This window comes from Anas acuta, chromosome 7 (genome assembly GCF_963932015.1).
Source record: "Anas acuta chromosome 7, bAnaAcu1.1, whole genome shotgun sequence".
NCBI lineage: Eukaryota > Metazoa > Chordata > Aves > Anseriformes > Anatidae > Anas > Anas acuta.
Genome location: NC_088985.1, coordinates 21,917,510 through 21,940,493, shown reverse-complemented (window position 1 = coordinate 21,940,493; position 22,984 = coordinate 21,917,510). Strand labels below are relative to the sequence as shown.

At 38.9% G+C, this 22,984-nt stretch overlaps 2 protein-coding genes across 3 annotated transcripts; one reads left to right on the top strand and one right to left on the bottom strand.

Annotated features, from left to right (window-relative positions):
- The first annotated feature begins 1,266 nt into the window (after window positions 1–1,266).
- Window positions 1,267–7,254, top strand: FFAR4 (free fatty acid receptor 4). 2 transcript variants are annotated; one of them, XM_068688069.1, is made up of 4 exons: window positions 1,267–2,021; window positions 2,452–2,580; window positions 3,362–3,450; window positions 6,258–6,422. In XM_068688069.1, exons 1-4 carry the CDS (start codon window positions 1,500–1,502, stop codon window positions 6,283–6,285), a joined length of 768 nt encoding a protein of 255 aa, XP_068544170.1. In that variant the 5' UTR covers window positions 1,267–1,499; the 3' UTR covers window positions 6,286–6,422. The 2 variants fall into 2 exon arrangements, with proteins under 2 accessions (XP_068544170.1, XP_068544169.1); XM_068688068.1 differs by lacking the exon at window positions 3,362–3,450 and having other exon boundaries at window positions 1,303–2,021; window positions 6,258–7,254.
- A 333-nt stretch (window positions 7,255–7,587) lies between these two features.
- RBP4 (retinol binding protein 4) lies at window positions 7,588–15,291 on the bottom strand. Its single transcript, XM_068688073.1, has 6 exons — window positions 15,132–15,291; window positions 14,830–14,965; window positions 14,024–14,160; window positions 13,758–13,864; window positions 12,180–12,392; window positions 7,588–7,872 (listed from the first exon to the last, which is right to left on the bottom strand). Exons 2-6 carry the CDS (start codon window positions 14,956–14,958, stop codon window positions 7,859–7,861), a joined length of 600 nt encoding a protein of 199 aa, XP_068544174.1. The 5' UTR covers window positions 14,959–14,965; window positions 15,132–15,291; the 3' UTR covers window positions 7,588–7,858.
- Window positions 15,292–22,984: the final 7,693 nt, after the last annotated feature.

Sequence of the window (22,984 nt, the reverse complement as noted above, 5' to 3'; positions counted from 1 at the left end):
CAGCCACCCACTCACTAGCCAATCTGCCCACATCTGATACAGTCAAATACAAATCAGCAGGAAGTAGTAGGAGCATCTCCTCTACCTGCTTAAGTGGCCTTGCAAACTCTGATGAGACAGAAGGAAGAGTTTGTGCCACTCTAGCTCAAGAGAAAACATGCTAATTTAAAGAAATGTAAATTCTGCACTGGCAAAGACGTGGGAAGTGGTCCAATAAAAATCTTGCTCTTGTCAGTCCGCATTACGTGATCATCTCCTAGAATGACCAAGTTTCTGGAATCCCTGCTAATGCCATTACTTAACAGGTTCATTTCAGGGGTCACATCCAGAATACTGCAAAAGCAATGTCTGCTTACGAAGCCCTGCTCATATATCAGTACGGAATAACTCTCACCTAGAATACAGTTGATAAGAAAATCAAAAGAAGTAGCTCCATATGGCAAAGCCTCTAACAGAAACCTCAAGCACCTACATTGGCACTGAATCAAACTAATTCATCTAGAGCTGTCTGAAGTTATACAACTGTTTACACACTTTCTGAAAACATTTTATCTTCTTTTATGAAGCATTATCTGCTTGTTTGTGATGATTTATACGCTTCACTCCCTGTCCATTTCTAAATCATCTGGAATGAAGAGCGTAAGAAGGAAAGCCTCCTTTACAATTTGAGCAAACACTCAGAAATTAATGTCCTGAAAAATGACGCTATTTCCTACACATCTTGATTAATGAGGCTTCTTCCTCAAGAAGTCGTAGCACAGAAAGGTAGGACTCTGGATCAAACTAGTACAAGGCTCCCCAAAACAGTATTGTAATGTCTCCTCCCCACAGTGGACCACCGTCAGCACATGCAATGCACAGGACCGCTGTTTCCAAAAAACACTAGCAAGACATAAGGCAATGGGTAAATCCCTCTTTTTTTACCTTACAACAGCACTTGTTATCCTGGCCCCTAGAAGGGCTCTCAGAGCCATTCCTCCTTGAAATCCCTTCCTGGAGTTTTTGCTTTGCCCCGTGCTTTACCACAGGTGCTCCCAGCGGAGGGGTGCATCATGGCAAAGTCTGGGAAGCCTCCCCAGGTCACTGGCACCTCAGGGGCCTGTCTGGAGAGCGGGTCAGACCAGGACCACCCTGAAGGATGTGGCCAAGCTGGGTCCCCTTGGCACGGAGGTGCCATCGCTGTGCCGCACGCCCTCCCAGGGAGGTGTTGGGTGGCCCCACTTGTGCCCAGCCCCTCGCTGCCTCCCCAGGTGCACCGGCCTCACCTTTGTGTGAGCTGTGCTGTGTTTACCCTCCCACTTCCTTGTTCTACTCCGGCACGAGGGCCATAAACCACACGGCTGGCACGGCCGAGCCCTCGGCAGCAGTGCCAGGAGGAAGGTGAGAAGGGGGATGGCAGCCAGCCCCTCGCCCCGTGTCAGGAGGGCACCCCGAGTGCCACCGTGGCGGCTGGGAGCGCAGCCGTTCCCCTAACTCGCTCATGCCCACCAGCTGCCCTCATGCCCGGGGCCGCGGGGGACGAAAAGACCTACTTCCCCTTCTTCTCAGACTTCAGGGGCCGCAACGTGACGGCCCTGCGCGTCGGTGAGTCGGTGGCGCTGGGCTCCATCTTCCTTCTGGCCTTGCTGGGCAACGTCTGGGGCATTTGCCTGCTGCCCTGGAGGCGGCACCGGCTGTGCGTCGCCAACTGCCTGGTCCTCAACCTCTTCTGCGCCGACCTGCTCTTCATCACCGCCATCCCCTTCATTGGCGTCGTCCGCTGGACCGAGTCCTGGGTGCTGGGCGACGTCATCTGCCACATGCTCTTCTACGTGATGACCCTCAGCGGCACCGTCATCATCCTCTCCCTGTCGGCCGTCAGCCTGGAGCGCGTCGTCAGCATCGCCCGCCTGCGCCACGCTGCCTGCCGCCGCCGCAAGATGCTGGTCGCCGCCCTCCTCGTCTGGGGCTTCGCCGCCGCCGTCACCCTGCCGCTCTGCTGCTTCTTCACCGTGGTGCGGCTGCCTGCCGCCGCCGGGGAGGTAGGGGCGAGCGGGGGGAAGGCTCCAGGCTCTCTGCCTCCGCCATCGGGGGGCGAGCGGCGCCGGGGAGCGGGCGGCAGCGGGGCTATGAGGCGGGCAGCAGCCGGCCCCCGGCCCGTCCTGAAATGGGGCTCGGCGAGGGTCAGGCTGCTCCTCTGCGCTTTGTAGGTCGAAATTCCCCGTTTCGGTACACGTTAGTGTGTAAAATGCCGTTAGCATATGGTCCGGAATTGCTGGCACTGACTAGATCGAGGACAACTCACCTATCTGTACACGTGTGGGCTTTTAAAACCATAAAGTGATACATGAAAGTTTTCACGGGTTCAGTTTAGTCTGCACCTGCTTTCTCCATAGGCACAGAGGGAGATAAGGACAACATTGTGGTAAAAACTGTACAATGTTACTTTTCTTCTTTATTCTTTGCAAACAGGAGGTTCAGATTTGCACCTTGGTTTGGCCCAGCACTGCAGGAGAAGTACTTTGGGATGTGACCTATGCAACTGTTGTCTTTTTAATACCGGGATTAGTCATTGTCGTCAGTTACTCCAAAATCTTGCAGGTACTTTTCTATTTTGTTATACAACTAGGAGAAGTAAACAACCATTCACTAGGCATCAACATATCATCATTGTATACAAACACACTTAAAGAGTATAGACATTATTAGCTCTGGTAGAAAATGTGTGATATAAACAGAGACATTTCAACCTGTAAGCATGTACCTTTCAACTAGACATGCTTGAACGGCACATTACCAGAAGCCTAACATAAAGTTTGTCGTCATTTATATGCAGTATATAATACCCTTCTCCATTTATGTATCATTCATATTTAAAGACTCTCAATCTCCTAAATGCATACAGACTTAAGAATCTGAAATGCTTAGATATTGCATTTCTTTAGCTTAGACTCCACAGACTTGCAAGGGAGTTGTACGAAAGCAAAGAAAAGCAGGATTGGAAACAACAGTCCTTCCCCTTTTAGATCTACTGATTTTTCTGTTTTCTGTGTGGATTTCTATTTCACATATTTTATTAGAACACATTTATTCCTCCACAACTTCTGACTTTGCAATGTGCAAATGGAACACCATATCCACATTCTGAGTAGATGTTGAAATACAGGCACCAAAGTCTATATCCTAGCAAGCATGGTACTAGACACCTAAATTCCTTTTAAAAATATGATTTCATAACCCTTCCTCTTCCAAAAACGGTGTGAGAAAAGAACTAGAAAACTACAAACTAAGCACAAGAATGTATGTTTTTTAGCAACTGCCCTGGAAAGATTCTTGTTTCCTGTTATGGGCTAATTAAATTTCTCATACTGTTTTACTACAGAAAAGTAAAAGCTTTGGAAAGGAACCTCAGAATACACCAATTATTGAGCAGGGATTAATTGGTGAAATGGGGAGCACCAGAAGCTGTGGGTACGTGAACCAGACATATATGTAGGTGTACATGAACCTGGGACCTAGACTCCAAGGCTCTCAATGGACTGCTATTGATCGGACTCAAACTTGTCAGTCATCAGTTCTAAGTTTCTCTACACTCTAACCTCATTACAATCTTGAGGTAAATGCATTAGGTAAACCTCTTCTAGTGAAGTAAAATACTTGCTTTTTGCAACCTCATACTATCTGTACATGGAAAGCATACAGTAACTCAACGGGGAGTCCAAGCCCTTTGAAAAAATTGCAAGAAACTGCAGGCCAACAAATGCCACAGTCCTTGTTCAGAGAGCATGACAGGAATGGTGTTCTGCTTGTCCTTGCAGACTCCAGATTATTACAGGTAGATTTGGAAAACACAGTGGCACATATGGATATAGAATCCCCAAAAAGTGTTCAGCATACTGGATTACAAAACAACCCCTTGCTGCTATGCTTGCATTTCTTTTCCAGCTTGATAACACAGATGCTGAGATGTGTTACCACTTCTCCTGAACTGAAAAAGGAATAAGGCCTATAGCAGATTCCCATATGTTGTAATTGATTCTTTCTTACACAGCTTTCTGGAAAGCACCCAGAACTCAGATGGAGTATATTTTAATCCTTGAGTCGAACAGATTCACTCTTACTTTGTCAGAACACTCCATGATGCCAGTACTCACTGGATACAATGCTAAATATTACTGCAAGAAGTTCAAAACATTAGTGTATTCATTTAACACAGCATCTATGAGGATGATGATTAACTACAAACGCTCTAAGTTAATAAGAAATATACTCTACAAATGTAGCTCAATTTAATCTGAAACTGAACATTATTTTTATACAACACTTCCCAGAACACTGGCAAAAACGACAGGCTAGAAGGCACGTTTAGTTAATGGAGTTATTTGTTTTTGCAGTGTTCCCCCTTCAGGTATGGCCCAACCCATATGGATTTAGATAGAAGGCAAGAACCAGTAAAGATATTACTTACTTGTATATACATGACCTTTAAATTACTTGTCCTCAGAGTGTAGTCCAGATTCCCACTGTATGTGTCTAGATTCCTTATGCTGGGCACACCAAAAAGGGATCCAAAACATGTCACTGTCACCCTGTTTCAGTTGAGCATTTCATTCAGATGCAGTTGCATCTTACTGCAGTGCTGGTGATTCTTTTATTCTTAGTTCTAGACTGTGCAGTTCCAACAGCAAAGATGGGGTACTTTTATGGTGGATAACAAAACCTGCTGGTTGAGGACTTTCTGTAGACATTGCTTTGAAAACTGGAAGCTGAGGAGGGTACAGAGCTTGTTTTTCCTACTTTTTGGATAAATGCTTAAAACCCTGCACACATATTTGAAGTAGGCATTAGTCCTTTGTATTTTATGCAGTGCATGTTCTTACTAAGGTGGGTTTTGTATGCTCTGGGAACAACTCTTGAATCATTCAGAGTTAGCCTGATTTCTGGATGTCAAGAAGGTAAAGCAGGAGATGATCAAGCTGGTATAGTTTTACATGTTCAAAATATCAGAATTCTCTGCCCCTTTTAAATCAGGGAGGCGGCTATTGATATTGTTGGTAGATGTCTAGGTTCTTACAGGATACTTATTCTAGGACATCAATCTCTGTGACAGACTCAGAAAACTGCAGGAAGAAGAACAAATTACTCAATGTCTATAACCATTTTCATCTTTACCTGAACCAGGAAACTATTAAGTATTACTCATACTAGTGTTATCCTTCTCTTAGTTATTGGTAAAGGGAAATGCCACACATACAAATATCAGAAAGACTCTTATGCTTTAGACTTTCCTATTTAAATACCAGATTGATTGAAGGTTTTTAAAATAACCATACTTGGGGTAAAATGGCATCTTGATTATTTAGCTTTTTTTTTTTTTTCCAAAAAAAAAAAAAAAAATATATATATATATATATATATATTTTACTTTGCATCACATATATAAATCTAACAGACTTCAAATGTTCTGTGCAAACTACAATGAAGACATTGTGAGTAGAGCTTAAGATTTAAAGTTTTCTGCAAGACCTTGGGATTCAATATTCTATGTAATGACAGATGATACACACCCATGAATAGCAGATTCCCAAACTAGCCATCCTCTGGTTTATTACATCAGACAGTAATTTTACAAGACACAGAGATTTTAGTAGTGACAAAAGGATCTGTAAGATTTCAGATTAATTCATAGAAAGCAATTCTGATTACTGGCTGAAAAACTTAAGAGTTTACACAAAACCTGAAATCCTATTCAAAATTAAAACATACCGTGATTTCATTACTGTAATAAATTCATGCTCCTTCTAATACCTACCTTATAATACCAACATGGCCATAAGAGAATTGGATTGTGTTCGTTCTTGTGCATCAACAGGATTGTTAGTTATGTTCCAGTTTGCATTTGTGGAAAAATCAATGTGATTATTTAGATAGAGAAAATGAAGTCATAATTTGAAATTAATGGGATTTCATGAGTAATTAAGGCCCTATTTTATGCTGAATAGTATTTATGGCTTCTGGAGAGCCATACAGAGAACAACCAGTTTCATTAATACTGAGGTGAGCTCACAGCTGAGAGGAAGAAAAACCTCGGTAGTAAAGTGAAAATGTTTGAAATGAAACCATTAAAAAAGTAAACATGGAATTCTCCAATGCCTTTTTAAGTAGTCACTTTTCAAAATGGAAACATCACGTGCAGAGACTTGCTTTTGCAACTATAAAAATGTGTTAAAAATATTTCTAGGTTTCAGTGAAATCTACTTTCTTCTCTTTTACTGCAGATTACAAAAGCATCAAGAAGAAGTTTAAATGCTGGTTTGGCCTACTCACATAATCATCAGATTCGTGTTTCCCAGCAGGACTACAAACTATTTCGAGCCCTCATTGTGTTGATGATCTCCTTCTTCATCATGTGGAGCCCAATTATAATCATTATTTTTTTAATTTTAGTCCAGAACTACAAGCAAGATTTAAATGTTTTGCCATCAGTTTTCTTTTGGATAGTGCTATTCACTTTTGCTAACTCTGTTGTCAACCCAGTTTTGTATAATGTTGCCCATTTCAGACGTAAATGTCAGGAAATTCTTCTCTATTTTACAGGGAACCATACAGGGAATGGGGCTGGTACAGAAACCACTGCAAAAAGAAGTAAACGTGAACAACCTAATTTGTCTTTCATTACCAGATAATTATTTGAAGTTCTGAACAGTGACACACTTTGGATGTTAATGGCTATACTATCCCAGTTTGAATAGGTCATTATACTATAGTATTACATGTTGGAAGAGGCAAAAAAAGAAAAAAAGGAAAGAAAAAAAAAAAAAAGAAGCTAATTTTAATTCTCTTGCATTCGTTGCTTTGCCTCAGTAAGATTGCACAATTTAATCCAATGGATTGAATTTATACTGGAAGAAATTGAAATATGGCAGTGAATTTGGTGAGTGTAAAATAGTTGAAGTACTTAGTAGAAGAATTAAATTCTATGGGAGTACATTTTCTGTTGATGTAAAAGTTATTAACTTTAATGAAGTTATAATGAAGCCATATCAAGAGTAGACCTGTTCCATTTTGAATCTGTATTTTCTACTGAGTGAGATCAACTTGCTTGTGAAAAGGTACATCCACAGAGAGTATCTGCTCTTGTAAATTACCAGAAAAAGGACACTTGATTATACAGTTAGAAAACCGACTACCTGAATAAAGGTTTGGGCACATGAGATGATAAATGTATTGTCACCAAAAGAATGACTGTTTTGGTTCCATCTCAAATTAAAAATGTGGATGCCTGTTAATTTATAAATAAACAATAAATGTTTACTTGTTATGTTTAAATTATTTCTTTTAAAAGGATGCATTTTTGGTGTCTTCAGTAGTCATAAAATTAAGCAGTGATATATACAGTCATTGAAATTCCTTCCTCCTTTCTAAAATGCTATTGGAAAAGATTTCCAGTATTTCCTAGAAAAAAAAGATGACATCATACTTGAAAAGAAAGTAAGTTTTAGAAAGCAAATACACACATATATATTCCAATTAAAACACCATTAGTCAGAAATTGAAACCAATAACAACAAAAAAAAATAATTCTTAATTATTGGCATCTGTCAGCAATTTAAAATAGTGCATTATGATAATGGTTTATTAATAAAACCAATGCCTACATATATACAGATGTGCATACAGACAATTTGCATCCCCTGTAATTTGAGTTTATTAAAATGTTTCATTGGTTTATTAACAAGATGAGCTATGCAGCTCAGATAAATATATTCAAAATCTAAATGAAGCCATCCAAAGGCTTTTCAAAAGAGCACCTGATCAACGTGTTAACTTTACATCCATGGTGCTGTCACGTGGTTTACTTCCATATTTTTGGATCTCCTTAAGAGCAAAATCCTGTAACACACAAAAACCCAAATTTAGTTTTTCATCCACATTAGACAAAACTATAATATACACACTTTCACCAAACTTAAAATGAATACGTATTTAATTTCTTTTAATATGTTTTTAAGTCCAGTAGTCTGTTGCTTGTAATGATGTGCCAATACTTAGCTCTGCACTTTATAAGCCCAAAGAATTTTCAACTCAAAACAAAATAGGAATTTATCCAATCTGTTAAACCTGTCCTGATCATTTTAATACTTTCACAAGCAAGGCATTGAATAGATCACAGGTAGAAGTGTTATTTATGTACTTAAACAAGCTTCAAAGTATTTTCAATTTTAAAATTATTACTTTAAGTACATCTTTCAACAAAATTAGAATCTCCTGACCTCCAAAATTTCTAATGGCAATAGTAAATTAGTTGAATTTACTACTCTTTGGCTGAAAATACTGCTATTTAATTCAGAATTTTTGCTTCTAATAAATGCTAAACTGCAGATTTAGTTTTAAATTCTATTAATATCAAGCTCTAAAAGCTTGCTCTGAAAGTAGCCACACTGTGATATCCACTCCCACGTTGAAAAACTTAAAAGCAACTGTGTTATATACTCTGAGAGACGGTGTCAGTGTATACAGCACAGCTGGATGTATATTTGGAAGGGAGCTACCACCAGAAATACAAGATCAGTTATAACAAAAACAACAACAACAACAAATCCTATGTTTCTCTTTTGCCTAAAACAGCCAGTATACAAAGATATATATAATATATAAAATATATATATATATTTTTATTTTTTTTCCATCAAGGCAAGGTTTGTACATCTATTAGTCTTTTGGGGGTGCATTTAGTACAGTATAAATTTAAAAAGTTATGGATAGATCAACAGAAAAAATATTTAGCTTCAAGACATAGGCAGAGTATGCATGATCAGAAACAGATACAAGCCTATTCTTGCAGTGTCTATTAACTTCAATCAGAATTTTACTGCAATAACAGCTGAATACAGGCTTGTGCAGATAATTGAAGCTGGCTCTTTTAGCTAATAGTTCTGCAGCTCTTAATAGCAGAATTAAAACTAAAGTAGCAAGTCTCATGCTTCATTTCATGAGGAATTAAGTGATTTTTGTGAGTTTCTAATATAAAGCTTTTAATAATCTTTTGTCAATGTAGCTTGCAGTCATTCTCTCATTTCCAAACATTTTTGATATTCAGGAACTCAGCTTAATGGTACCAGATAATTCAGAATCAACTAACAAAATGGTAATTACGGGTCTGATCACAGTAATGGAAGAATGCAAATTGCTTGCTCTAAGTTTCATTTACAAATGCTGCAGACAACATTAGAGACCAGACTACCATTTTTCATTTGCAAACAGTATTGGACTCAAATGGTTTTATCAGACACAGCACTCAACACCTAACATCTGAATAATACAAATGAGGGTAGGAGAAACAGAACAGTACTCAGCAGAACTTGGTAGATTTGATATTTCTGTAAAAAAATGGAGGCAACAACATCAAGTTTTAAATTAAGGTCAGGAAAGTAAAAGAATATTTGGAGCTTAACTTTCAAGAAACATGCTGAGCTTTTATTTTTAAATTATCCTATTGGATCTATATTATGTGAAAAATACAAGCATTCTATTATATGAAAGTTCTAAGATATTTAAAAAGATATAACACAAATTATGAATAAATTAATAAACTCATTTTTTCTTTTTTTTTTTTTTTGAAGACTGACCTGAGCAAAGTCTATGCTTGCCAACACAAGCAGAGAGAATTGGATAGTAAAGAACTTGCAAACATAGGAATACTTTCTTGCAAGGACTGACAATGCATTTATTGCGTTGTGAGCCTCATACATCCTAGACATAATGGAAACACAGATTCTACAGAGCTGAATCCGACTAGTACTGAGACTAGGCCAATGTCCTGATTTTATAGTTGGACAGTAAAAAAAAATTTCTCTGGTTTGACAGAAATGCAAGGAACCACCATAACATACACCTCTCACAGTTAAGAACAACAGCTGTATATCTATACATGTACTTTATCTTAGATTTAATGCAAAAACCTCCCTAACATCTCTAATCATCTAATTATTTTGTTTTCTCATATTCAGTTTTAAAAGTTTTAATTTTTGCCATACTTCATTTGAAGAGCAGTAAGTGTGGTATTCAAAACAAGAAAATATCATCTATTTATATAATAATGTTGTTTATTTTCTATTCTACACTTCATGCAATCAAATACAACATTAACTTTCTGATTGCTGCAGCAAAGGAAGCAGAATTTTAATTATGTTGTCTGCTGCATCATACAGATGTCTTTCCTATACACACAGGTCAGAACTCAACAGCATATGAGTGGTTAAATTTTTTCCTGTGAAGCTTTATTACAAGTACTAATCAAAAGCCAATTTCATTTGCATCTGTGATTTCTCTTAAACCTGCTTTAAATACTGTTACGTTGCCTCCAAATTCTCATTCAATTTTTTTATTTTTTATTATTTTTTATTGTTGTCAGGCACTTTTTCCAGGTCACTAATGAGTATACTGGCCACCACTCACCTTAGCACATCTTTCAGGCACCCTGTTATCAGGATACTTACTTTACAACATGGCTATATATTTACTCTCTGTTAATAGATCAGGTGAACAGGTAATAAAGACACAAGACCTGACTACTCATCTGTTCTGACTTTCTTTATAGTACACCAAAGTTCCTTCAGTCAATCCCAGTTGATTCCAACATGTTGTTTAGAAAAGCCTTTTATCTTGATTTACAGATTTCAGTGATGAAGACCATGGAACAGCTCTTGATAAATAGTTCCAAAGGTTAACGAACTTTGGAGTTAAACAAATGGCTATTTATTTCTGCTCTGAATGTGTCCAGTTTAAAGTTCCATCCATTTTATTTTATTATTCCTATGTTTGCAAGTCCTTTACTATCCAATTCTCTCTGCTTGTGTGGGCAAGCATAGACTTTGCTCAGGTCTGTCTTCAACCTCTCCTGATGAGAAAACGATCAAGCTTTTTGAAATATTCACTGGGGGACACATTTTGCAAACTCAATCATTTTCGCTGCTTTTATTTAAAATTTCTAATTCATCCTCAGTACCCTTCCCAGTTACACAAGACATATTGAGTGGACCTATGCCAAGCACAGTATTCTCATATGAGTCTGTAAATTCATTTTTGACACCCCTGATTTATGCACTCAAGAATCATGCTAGCTCTTTTGGCCATAGCATTGAATAAGGAGTTCACATTCCACTGATTCACCAGTCAAGTATTCTGTAAATATCTTGTTTTCCAGAATGCAAGGAAAGGAGTGGGGGAAAACTGCTATTTTTTTTTTGCCCTAAATATTCTGATCTATCTTCTTCATAATTTACTATTTCCCACTCCATATATAATCTTTATCAGTAAATATACTATGTTTTCTTCCAGATCACTGATTAATCTAGCATAAGTAGTCACTTGGCCTTTCCTAATATATTTTTGAACTTTCTGTGCTGCACTCTACTGGCATAATTTGCTGGATGGACTAAAAACAACTTGAGTCTTTCGCTCCTGTCCCCAGCTCTTAAACACTTCTGTTGTGCTGGAAATGTGCACATTGCAAATGTAGCCCCACAGCTTCTCTGCAGTTTTTCAGACCCAAAAGTAGGATGCACAGAGGAGCTGAGAAGAAGCGAGCTAATCTGTATCCTTGTGTTGCAAGTTCCACTTGATTATATAACTCAAGATAGGGTCATACCTCTAGCATGAGGCATATGTCCCTTTTCCATAAACCTTTGTGAAATGGTTAGCATGAGGACCTGCGAGAAATGGACACCCTCTGCTGATACAAAGTCTGCATCTGTATCCATTCCAAAAATTCTGATTTCCCTTAAAAGCCTTTTGTGAATAATTTTCAAATAATTTTTTGAAAACACATTCTATTTCTTTCACCAACACTTTTTAAAGAAGGCAAAGAATCGTGTTTAAAGAGAGAATTTCTCTTTACAGCAACAATGAAGTTTATCCTTACTGTTTACTCACACTACATTGATTTGTTTTACAGCATCCTCTAATTATTATTTCAGCTGATGCGATACACCACATAAAAAGCTATACACCTTAGCTCTCCTTCAGATAACAGAAATAAAAGTTGAAATTAACTTACTACAAGCTCCAGTTTTCACAAGACAATATTACAGCCACTAAGTATAAGACTTGATGTATGTGCTGTTTAATGAGCAACAGACTTCAAGTGCTTTTCTCAGTAAGTCCTGAAATAAAATTGTAAAGAAAAAAAATATTCTTACCATTATGAACGATAACTCTGTATTTTCTGTCCAAGCAGAGGTCTATCTGCCTTTGTCTGACAATCTTCTGTGCCTCTGGAGGCAATCCCTTAGGGTCCCGGGAGAACACAAATGAATAACTATCGGCACAAGTGCCATCTTCATTTAGCTGGCGGCAGGAATAATGAAGAGCATATGTATCATAATCTGTGTCCACTACCCAGTGATCATCATCTGGAAGAAACCATAGCAAAGAAGCAAAGGAGTTACAGAGACACAAGTAAAATATAATAAATCAATAGAGATCTATAGATCTATAAAGATCAGGGTCATAACTTTATAGAGTTAATACAATGTTAATACAATAACTTTTTTTTTTTTTTTTTTTTTTTTTTTTTTAATAAGCGTATATATTAGGGGCAGTGAAGGAGAGAAGAAGAAAGGTTGGCACCATTGCTTCTCCTATAACATGGGCATTGAAGAAGAGAAGCATGTGGAAGTGCAAGTAAACATCTTGTAAATCAATGCCTGAAAATCATTACAAAATATGGCACCAAACACAAAAATAGAACTATGCATTAGAGGAGCTACTGTGAACACTAAGAAGATTTTCTTATTTTAACCAAACAAGGGGTACAGTCAGGAATAGTTAAAAAAAAAAAAAAAAAAAAAGAGCTCCTGGTCATGCCAGTCATGCCAGATTACTCAAAAGTCATCACTATTTTCTCTTCAGGGGTGTTACTGAAACCATATTTGTAATAAAAAAGATTAATGCAGTTGCCAGTTGAATTCAGTTATCTTCCCTGTCTCTCCTGTGGGTGGGGACCACAGTTTTTAGGAAGATAGAGCTCCAGATCAGCAAGTAATCTGCAGTATCCATGAAAACTTGACTCATCAGCATGCTGTGAGGAGATTCAGCAACAATTCAGGAGAAATTGGCATCCAAAACATTCTTTATAACTGTGCTTTTGGAGAGAATGGAGTTTCAATCACTTCCAAATTCTACCTGCTTTTCTTGGAAACAATCCATGGAAATGTCTTGAGCTACAAGTGACTGAATGTCTACTTGGCTCAATAAAGTAATTTTGCATAGGGTGTGAGAAATGACAGGAGAGGAAAATATGAATATATATATATACTGGATCATATTTATTTCTTAGAACAGATAAATCCCTACATTTGCAGATACTGGATTAAGCAAAAGGATTGTAGCAGAATTCTCTTCCCTGCTGGACCAAGTCTGATGTTAGACTTTTTGCAGAGAACAGATCAATCCAATAACTGAGTTCTGAATGAAAACAATACTTAAAATACTTTATTTCTTCCGAACAGTGACCTTAGATTATATTGCTGGGTAAGAAACAGAAGAAACACAAAGATATACAGAGGTCTGGTCTTCAGTTTTTTAAACAAAACCAGACAGCTGTCCCATCCAGAAAGAAGTAATTACCTTGTTCATGTTAAGGCTTTGCTATATTATAGTTATTACATGTTTTAAGTGTTTTAGAAATTCAGCACTACTTCTTTCTTCCCAAGCATGGACATTTAACATAACTAGGCCCCTAATTAGCTCTGCATCTTCTATAGCTAAGTACTCACTTCCTTTCTGCAGAAAAGAGGCAACTCCCCAGTACTTCATCTTGAACTTGGCAGGATCATCAGTGTCAGTGAAAGAGCCAATCATATCAGCACAGACATCCCAGTTACTGCAGTCAGAGAGAAAGAAAACATCACATTCAAACCTAACAGCACAGATTTGGTGAGACTGTGTGACTACCACAGGGATAACAGGTAGGATTGGAGCACAAGCAAGCAGAGCAGAAACTTAGTGGAACGGAACAGACGGAAGACTGCAAAAAACTTACTTGAAGAGTCTGACTCTGCCCTTTGCAGTGGCACTCATCTGTCCATTTTCATCTACAGTAAACTGGGCTACCACATTGTCCTGCAGGAACAGCCCCTCGGGATCTTTTTTTGCCATGGCATACCAGGTGCCGCTGTACTGCAAGGAAATGAGAAAGGCTGCAGTTAGCCCTAGAAGTATGGAGAACATTACAAACAGACATTACAATTTAGGGTTGGGTGACAGAGGGAAGGACATGAAGATCTTTGACACCATGCCTTAAAGTTGTACCTAAAAAACAAATTTAAGTCTTCTAACATCTAGCATAAGTCTTCTAACATCTAGTATAGTGCAGACAAAAGAAAGAATTTACTTTTTTTTGTGTGTGTGTGTGTGTGTGTGTGTGTCTGTGTGTGTGTGTGTATCTTTTTTGTATTTACAGTTCTCCTGTATTGAGAACAGAGAATTTGGTGGGAGCAGAACAACTGGCACATGTTGACAAATCTACATATAAATATGATTTTCCTTTGTAATGTTGCCTGAAAACACCACGCATTTTTCATAAAAACAATGGAGTCACTACACTCCTTTTCCATTTAGAGCATATAGTTTGAGAGCAGCCTGCTTGACCTACATTTCTGCAATATTCCTGTATTGGTTGCATCAGGATCCATCACTGTGGAGTTGTGGGCAACATCACACACACTGTTTCTCAGTATTGCAATCCGTGACTTTGAGTAAAAATGTGACCACACAATGCCAGATGTTGTAGCCTGGGAAGGGCAGCTAGGCGAGACATCACAGATCCAGAAGAGAAAAAAGTTTTACCCTGTTCTTGTCGAAGTTCTCCTTGACTTTGAAGCTGCTCACCCGGCAGTCCCGCTCTGCCATGCTGCTGCCCAGGAAGGTGAGTGCCAGCAGCAGCAGACAGGGCAGAGCTCTCCTGGTGTAGGCCATCCTATCCCTACAGCAACAGCAAGAGACAAAGAACAGCATCAGCAATGGGCTCCATCAGGCACCCGGGGAAGGGAGGAGGGTTGTCCTGACAGGTCCCCAGGGCATTGTGCAGTTTTCCCTGATGCAGGCAAGGTGCTCAGTGCCCCCCAGCCTACCCCAGCAGGGTCCCTTACAGTCAGTGCCAGTCCCTGCAGCCTCTCGAGATCTGTGTGTTGGGGGCAGTGGCCAGGCCACCCAGACAGGGAATGCTTTATGTAGTCCTGGGGCTTTCGCAATCCCCTGAGGAACAAAGCCAGAGTTGGAGGGGGAGTAGGAAGGTGGATTGATGCATGCTGCAGTCTGGGGCCCCTTCACAATGGCCCCTTGCATAATACCCATGGGCTCAGGTGGTCTTTGACCTCTACCTGAAGCCAAGCGGGTGTTAGGATAGAATGCCTCTCTGGTTTTCCTAACCCAAAGGCAGAGCTCACACTGGGGGGGAAGGGGTGTGCACGTGTGTGGATAGAACAACGGGAAGGAGAGGCACCCCACCTTTTCACAGCAGGGGAGCCAGCTGCCTCCACCTTCTCTGCCATTTTACCCTGCAGTCCAAAGTACTTCTTGCCCAATGTGCCAGTTACAAGGTGCAGGCTTGTTTCCTCCACCTCCTCCCCAAATTTCTTTCCTCTCATCCCCCAGTAAATAGTGGCAACCATCATACAAGTTTCTGATACCATCTCTGAAAGCCTCTTCAGATCCACACTAATGGTTCCCTTCTGCATCCCAAAGGATGGCTCTGGTGCCAAAACTACCTCTCAGGAGAAGGAGCTGAGGCCCTGCAAAACCTCAAAAAGGCAGAACGCATTTATGTGGCCCTGCAAATACCTGAGAGCATGTATATACCACATCTGGTCCTTTTGGCATCAAATATAAATTAGAGCTTCCAGAATTTCTATTTTGTTTTTGACAAACTGTTTTCAGTTATATAAACCATTATTGTTTTAGCCTGTCCAGGCAAGTTTTGCTGCCTGTCAGTCAATATTTGTTCTATAGTTTCAACATCTTTAGGAAGCATTAGAGAAAACCTGTTAATTATTTTCTAGATATGTAATCAGAGTAGGGTAGGAATGATCGTTACCAAGAGAACTCATTCACCTACTTATTTCACCTCCCAGTTTTTGAAAGAATAAAGGCAGAAGCCTGTTAGGGGAAGAGTTTGTGTTCATTACTTTCAGAATTAAATAAAAATATAATTCAAATATGGAGATATTGATGAAGCATAAAAATATTTCAATAGTGGGTGTACAGAAATAAAACCGTTTATTTAGCAGTTTCCCAGAAATGTTTCACCCTTCTGTTCCTTTTATATACTAAAAAAAATTAAACTTTTTACTGTTGCTGCCCTTTACGATCTTTTGCATATGTAATGCACACAGTGGCACAGGCTGCTGGGTTTATATGCTATTCTTTCTTTTCTGCTTTGCATTGGAACCTTTTTGCATAGATAGCACTATGTTTTTGTTCACATTCTCAAACATAAAATGCTCTGGGCTGTTAAAGTCTGTTCTGAAGCCTTTGATTCCCTGGATATCATCAGACACTTTATATTATATTTAATGTTAAACTGTTGAACTTTTTTTTTTTTTTTTTTTGAGTAAAAAACCTATTTAACACAGGTAACCAGAAAAATTCAATGGATATTAATTGGCTTAAAACATTCAACAGTAGCCTTTCAAAAAGCCAGTATTTACATTTTTAAATGAGATTTCAGGTTTGCTAATTTCCACACAGACTGAGGAGCAACAGAAATCTATATTCTGCTAGCAACCTTTAAAACCTTGTGCCATCATCTAGCAATGGTGTTATATATACAGATTTTTACACAAGTTTTAAAAAGCACACACTAGTATTAATATATGAATTCATCATATTTACAAGATCAAAATCAACATGGATTTTCTTCATTCAGTTTCACATGACTAAAAGATAATGGCTTTATTTATAAACTTAAAATTTCTTACTGTCTTTATTACCAAAGAAAACAATTCTCTCTTTATTCTCTGCCAGTTTGTGAAACATTGTTATTTCTCTTACTTTTGTCCTCTTCAAAAATCTGTATACAGATTTATAATCCCAGAGAGGTTCTTTCAGGATCAAACCTATTCCTACAAAGTTTTGTTGATAACATGATTATCCATGAAAAATCTATGGCAGAGGTTTTCAAAGGTGTCTATGGTCATGCATCCAAATTAATCAAAATCTGATGAGATCTGGCAACCTCTGAAAATCTAGGTCACTAGTCCCATTATACTTGCAACATTGTCCTCAGCAGCTTTACAGAAAGGAGACCAATCCAAGTTTCACCAAAATGAAAATTTGCTTCTGTTAATTTTTTATAAAATCAGTTCTAAGTATATATAAGAGCCATTTCAGTCTCTTAAATTAATCTGAGGTCATCAACAATAATAAATCAAAATAATTGTATTTTGTATTAGCCATGGCACAGCATTTCTTTAACTGTGTGCCTCCGATGACCTCAGCAAGGTTTGGCAGCTCATCTGGTGGAGGTGCCTGGCAAAGACTTAGCAATTATAACTTATCATTCATTCAGTTCCTCAGGCCTGGGATCTCTACAAACTCCAGGAAATGCCAGAGAAAAACCTTTTTTTGAACTGCTGTAATTGTGGATTTATGGCAGTGCAGTCACACCAGTATTTCTAAGTCAGATTTCAACAACTGCAGAAGAGGACCTGGACAAGTCAGTAGGATTTGAGGTCATATTGGAAAAGTCTGGCTCTCTGCCTCTTCTGGTTTGCCTGTATTTCTAACTCTGCCTAGCTGAGACACGGTTTACATTGATGAAGTCCTTTCACAAATGCTGGTAAAGCACTTTGGTTCAATGAGACAAACTTTTTAGGCAAAAAGGCTCCTCTGCTAAGCCAGTTAAATCAGGATCGGTAGTGTAGTGGAGGAAGGAGGGGAGGCTGCTGGCAGGCTAACATTGTTATGGAAATTCAAGGGTGAATTTTTTCTCAGTCCTAACAGATGCAGCTATGCCAGCTAAACTCATATGTAAACTGATAAACAGTGCCTCAGTTAATCATTTGGATTGACTTGGGCTATGGGCTCTGTTGAGAAATGGTGCCAGCGAGTGATCCTCATCCAGATCTTTGGAACCAGGATATAGCCTTTGCAGGTTTCTACTTCTCAGGCAGAGAGGAACAGAATTTGGGCAAGGATTTCAACTGAATCTGAGACCAACATGCAGAGATCAAGTAAATGGCATCAAATGATTGATGGATTCTGGGAAAGCTTAGACAATTAAATTTCAAAGATTAATTGAAATATCAATAACATAAACATAGAAATAGCCTCTAATGTAAGACATAAATTAACAAAACTTGTGCTGAGTTGCCAACTTGACAAATTTCATATATGACTTTCCATTCCAACATTTGAAACTGGCAGCATATTTTGAATATTACCGAAAGTTTTTGAAAGTGGGTATGTATTTCTTAAAACTATTTAATTGAGGACGAAAGAAGCCTTCTACCTTTGCCATAAAGGGTTAGCTTCTGGCAGTGATTTTGCATTTAAATTATTTTTTACATTAATAGCTTGTAAAATTCTGTAATATTTTCCATTAGGAATAATGACAGAAAGTATGCATAAAAGGTGAGATTTTCAGAGCAAATGGCAGAAAAAAGCTTTCATTGTAGGACCTATTTTAGTTTCACTTATAATTGCATAATAAAAAAGGAGTGAGAGTCAAATTACCATTTAAAATTTTTTTAATGCTGAAACATTGAAGCTTTAAATATTAAAATAACTAGATTTTTATTTATGGTCACAAGAGTAAGTCTATCTCTTAGGAGAAAGCTGACTCAAAGAACTGGTAAGAGGAAACGGAGCATCCATTTCCAGCCAGACTGTGCACCAACTGAGAGGCTTCGTGCTGTGTTTGCATGGTTATTTATTGTTTGTGCCATGCACAAACACGGGTATCCATTAAACTCTCAGAGGCAGATTTTGCAGGGGAACGACTGAGTGCTGTGTGCACAGAGCGGTGGATCCGAGCGGAGCCCCAGCCATGTGGAACCAGGCTCTTACGAACAAAGGAAAACAACTGGTGTGAGCTGAGCCAAGGAGCTCCGTGTACTTTTCAAGGGACAGCTATGTACACTGTCACCATCACAACTGTTCCCCTTGGTGGCAGTCTGAGTACAGAGGTCAAGGACAGCATTAAACTGAAAATACAGGTCTTTGCACCATGCCAACCTGTGTGCTGCATGTTTTTGTAATTTAATGACGTGACACTCTGCTTGAAGGAGTATATTTACACTGGACTCTTTATAAAAAAAAAAAGCAAACTTCATTTAAAGTGGTGACTTTATTCTCTTCACCAAACATTGGTAGGGATTGTGATTCTGAAGTGTTTTTCTAGATGTCCTACTAAAATGAAAATAAACTTGAAAGAAAGATGTAGAGATGTCTCTGCCAACAGGCTGGCCAAGCTAGTGCGAAGAGTGTTAACCCACGAGTGACAGGGCAGGGGATGACACCCAACAAACAAGTGAGCCTTGAAATCAAATAGAAAAGTCAAAATTCAAGTGTATGCACATAAATAAAAGGATGCCTACAGGACATTGTCATGGGGGGAGCTTTCAGACCTCCTCTGGGAAATCAGCATGACCAGGCACCTCTCTTACACACCTGTACACTAACACATACGGCATGGGGAGCAAGCAGGAGGAGCTGGAGATGTCATGAGGTAGCTGACACAGCTGGAGTGCTGGATACAGGCTCTGAAGGAACGACAGGCCAGGGTGGCAAAGAAGGTGAATCACCCTTTATGTGAGAAATAAGTGGGGCTGGACAGGGCTCTGCCTTGGGATGGATGATGATCCAGGTAGGATTAGGGAGCACATTGACTATAACCTTCTGACATAGACGATTGAGGAAGCAATGAGGGGAAACACTCTGCTAAACCTGATTCTTAAAAACAAGAAAGAAATGGTTGGAGATGTGAAAGTCGAGGGCAGCCTTGGCTGCAGTGAAATGAGATGGTGGGGTTCAGGTTCCTGAGAAGAGGGAACAAGATGGATAACAACCCTAGGTATCAGACGATACCTACCTGCAGAAGACTAAGTGGTCCCGGTAGACAAGAAGTTGAATGTGAACCAGTAACATGCCTTTGTAGCAAACACCAACAGCCTCCTGGGTTGCATTCGGAAGAGTGTTGGCTCTTTAGTCAGCACTGGTGAGAGACATCACATAGAATTTTTGTCCCATAAGTCCATAAAGTCTGGGTAGGCCTTTTATTACAGCTGATGAAAGAGGGGGGAAGATGCAGATGCCTGTGCAGATAGGCAAGACTGCTTCTGAATTGGCTGAAGGGTGCTCTTTCCTACTGCCCATTTAGCATACTACTTCTGCAGCACGCCAAGTTCATACCACCCAGAATCAAGGAAGCAAGTTCAAAACTCACTTTTGTATGTTCATTTCATTAGCAAGCTTTGGAGAGCCCACAAAAGCAAACTACAAAACAAAACTAAAACAGTAACAACAAACCCCACAACTTACAAAAGTCAGTATCTCTACTTGTTTAGTCTATGTCCAGACACAGATCCATGAATACACTGACTTATGATAAAAAGTTAGCTTCTTCTTTTCTCTTATAAGTTTTGATTGAGATGAATTTAAAGCAGGTCTAACTATGCTCAAATTGGAATTATAAAATCTTAGAAATTCTCCGTGAAATAAACCTGTAGAGCTAATGGCACCACTCTATCTGAGACTAATGAACCCTCCTAGACAACACTGTGCTGCAGGGACAATGTAAATCCAAGCCTTGTTCATGTGTCTTTAAAGAGCTTAGGGGAGAACCCAGATTTGAAGAGATGGATATTAATCCCCAGTGTACTGGCCAGCTTTCAGGTTGGGGAACTACAAGCCAGCAGTTGTATTTTTCTTGTCATTTCAATTACTCTTAACTTTCTGCTCCAAATATTTTATAGAGTAAGTGCATGCCTGGTGTAAACAGCAGGTACATTTAACTCTGGAAGCAGGTGCCTTTCAATGATGATTAGCTGGGATGTTTAATAGTTTTTGGCATATGGTTGCAGCCTTGTATGTTTGTGAAAGCATTTTGGAGCACTTAGAGTGACAGGCAAAATTGTTTTGCTCAATGGGAAAAGAAAACAAAAAATACCTGGCTGCTATATGTAATCATACAATAAACAGTGTAACACACCAAAAGCTTCCGTATGAGTTACATCTGCTTTTGGGCGGGTTTACTGTCATTAAGCTACACGTGGCTTGTCCTTGACACAGACCAGAGCAATGGCATACAGTGGGTAAACCCTGTATCCAGAGCTGCTTTCTGACTGGTGGCAAAGCAGCTGTTCAGAGAATGGAGCTGGTGATTGGCATGCAAAGTGTGTGAAACCTCTCGAAGTCAGCCCTTTCATCTCTATTAACCACTTCAAAGCCTCTACTTTACAGTATTTTTCAGTAAACTAATCTAAATTAAACCAAGCTCTGCACCTTACAAATATTACTCACAGCATGTAATTGTGGCATAGCACCTACAGTGTAATTATTACGATCTGACTCCTTTTCAGGGGATGTCCGCACAAAACTTTAGGATGGCATTTACTGTAACAAACAATTCAAGTTGAAACACGAAACAGTAACCAACAGCAACTCACAGTCATCAGTAAATGCCAAGAAAAAAAAAAAAAGAGAGAGAGAGAGAGAGAGAAAGAAAGAAAGAAAAATCAAGGATCAGCTTCTTCTGATTATCCTTGTTGTTTTTCCTGCCTTACAAATAATTTCTATAAAGTAACACTCTGTGTAAGCAGGAAGGCATTCAGTGGGAGATATTGTCCAGAGTAGTGACCAAGGAAAGGAAGAGTGCCAAAGAGCAATTTAGAGGAGACTTTATGCCTTTGGAAAACATTTTCTTGGCAATAGATAGAAATATGTTATCAATAATTACCTTTTTAATACGTTGTCATAGCTCTGTTTTATTAGAAGGTTTCTTCACAGTGGAAGCTTTGCAATTATTTCTCTACTAGCTACCTACTTTTGACATTACTTTGAGCAGATCAGTAAGAAATAAAAGTGAGATTTTGTTATTTTTAATCTAAAATAATAGAATCATAGAATAGCTCAGGTTGGAAGGGACCTTAAAGATCACCTGGTTCCAAGCTCACTGCCATAGCCAGGGATGCCACGCACTAGATCAGGTTGCCCAGGGCCCCATCCAACCCAGCCTTGTACACCTCCAGGGATGGGGCATCTACAGCCCCTTGGGGCAACCTGCCCAGCCCTCCACCACTGTTGTGGTGAAGAATCTCCTCCCAACACTGAATCTAAATCTCCCCTCACCCAGTTTAAAACTTGTTCTATCACATATAAATTGTACTATACTATCTCATAGCTGATAATTGTACTATATTATCTCATATTATCTATGTTAGTTGTAATATATTATCTCAACTTCTAGATTGAGATTTTTTACATGTTTAAATGCTTTTTAGATTAGAGAAACCAACATAAAATGTACATGCTAAGAGAGGAAAGGAAAGCATTAGATTTAAATAGGCAAAATGAATGCAAATTCTCTGCAAAATATGACTCCTTTTTGATATGGTCTAAGAACGTATGGCAAGTTGTCAGTTGAGCCTTATAAAATCAGAATTGTTTGTTATTGCAAAACTCTCAGACACCCCACAGGACATTAAAAAATATGTATTGACAATAAAAAAAGAAAAAGAAAAAAAATAATAACTCTGTGAACATTTCTGTATGCACAAAAGTTTCCTAAGCCTTCTTCACATACATGCTAATCATCTGCTGCAATATTCCTGTAACATGCATATAAATATTAACCCCATTTTACTGGTGGGAAACAGTAATAAAAATGGTGAGGTAAGCTAAGATCGTCAAGAAATAAAGAGGGGATGAGATAAAGATTAAAAAGCTTCTGTCCTTTGCACAGTCCGTATACTAAAATTCATGCCAAGCTACCAAGAAATCCATC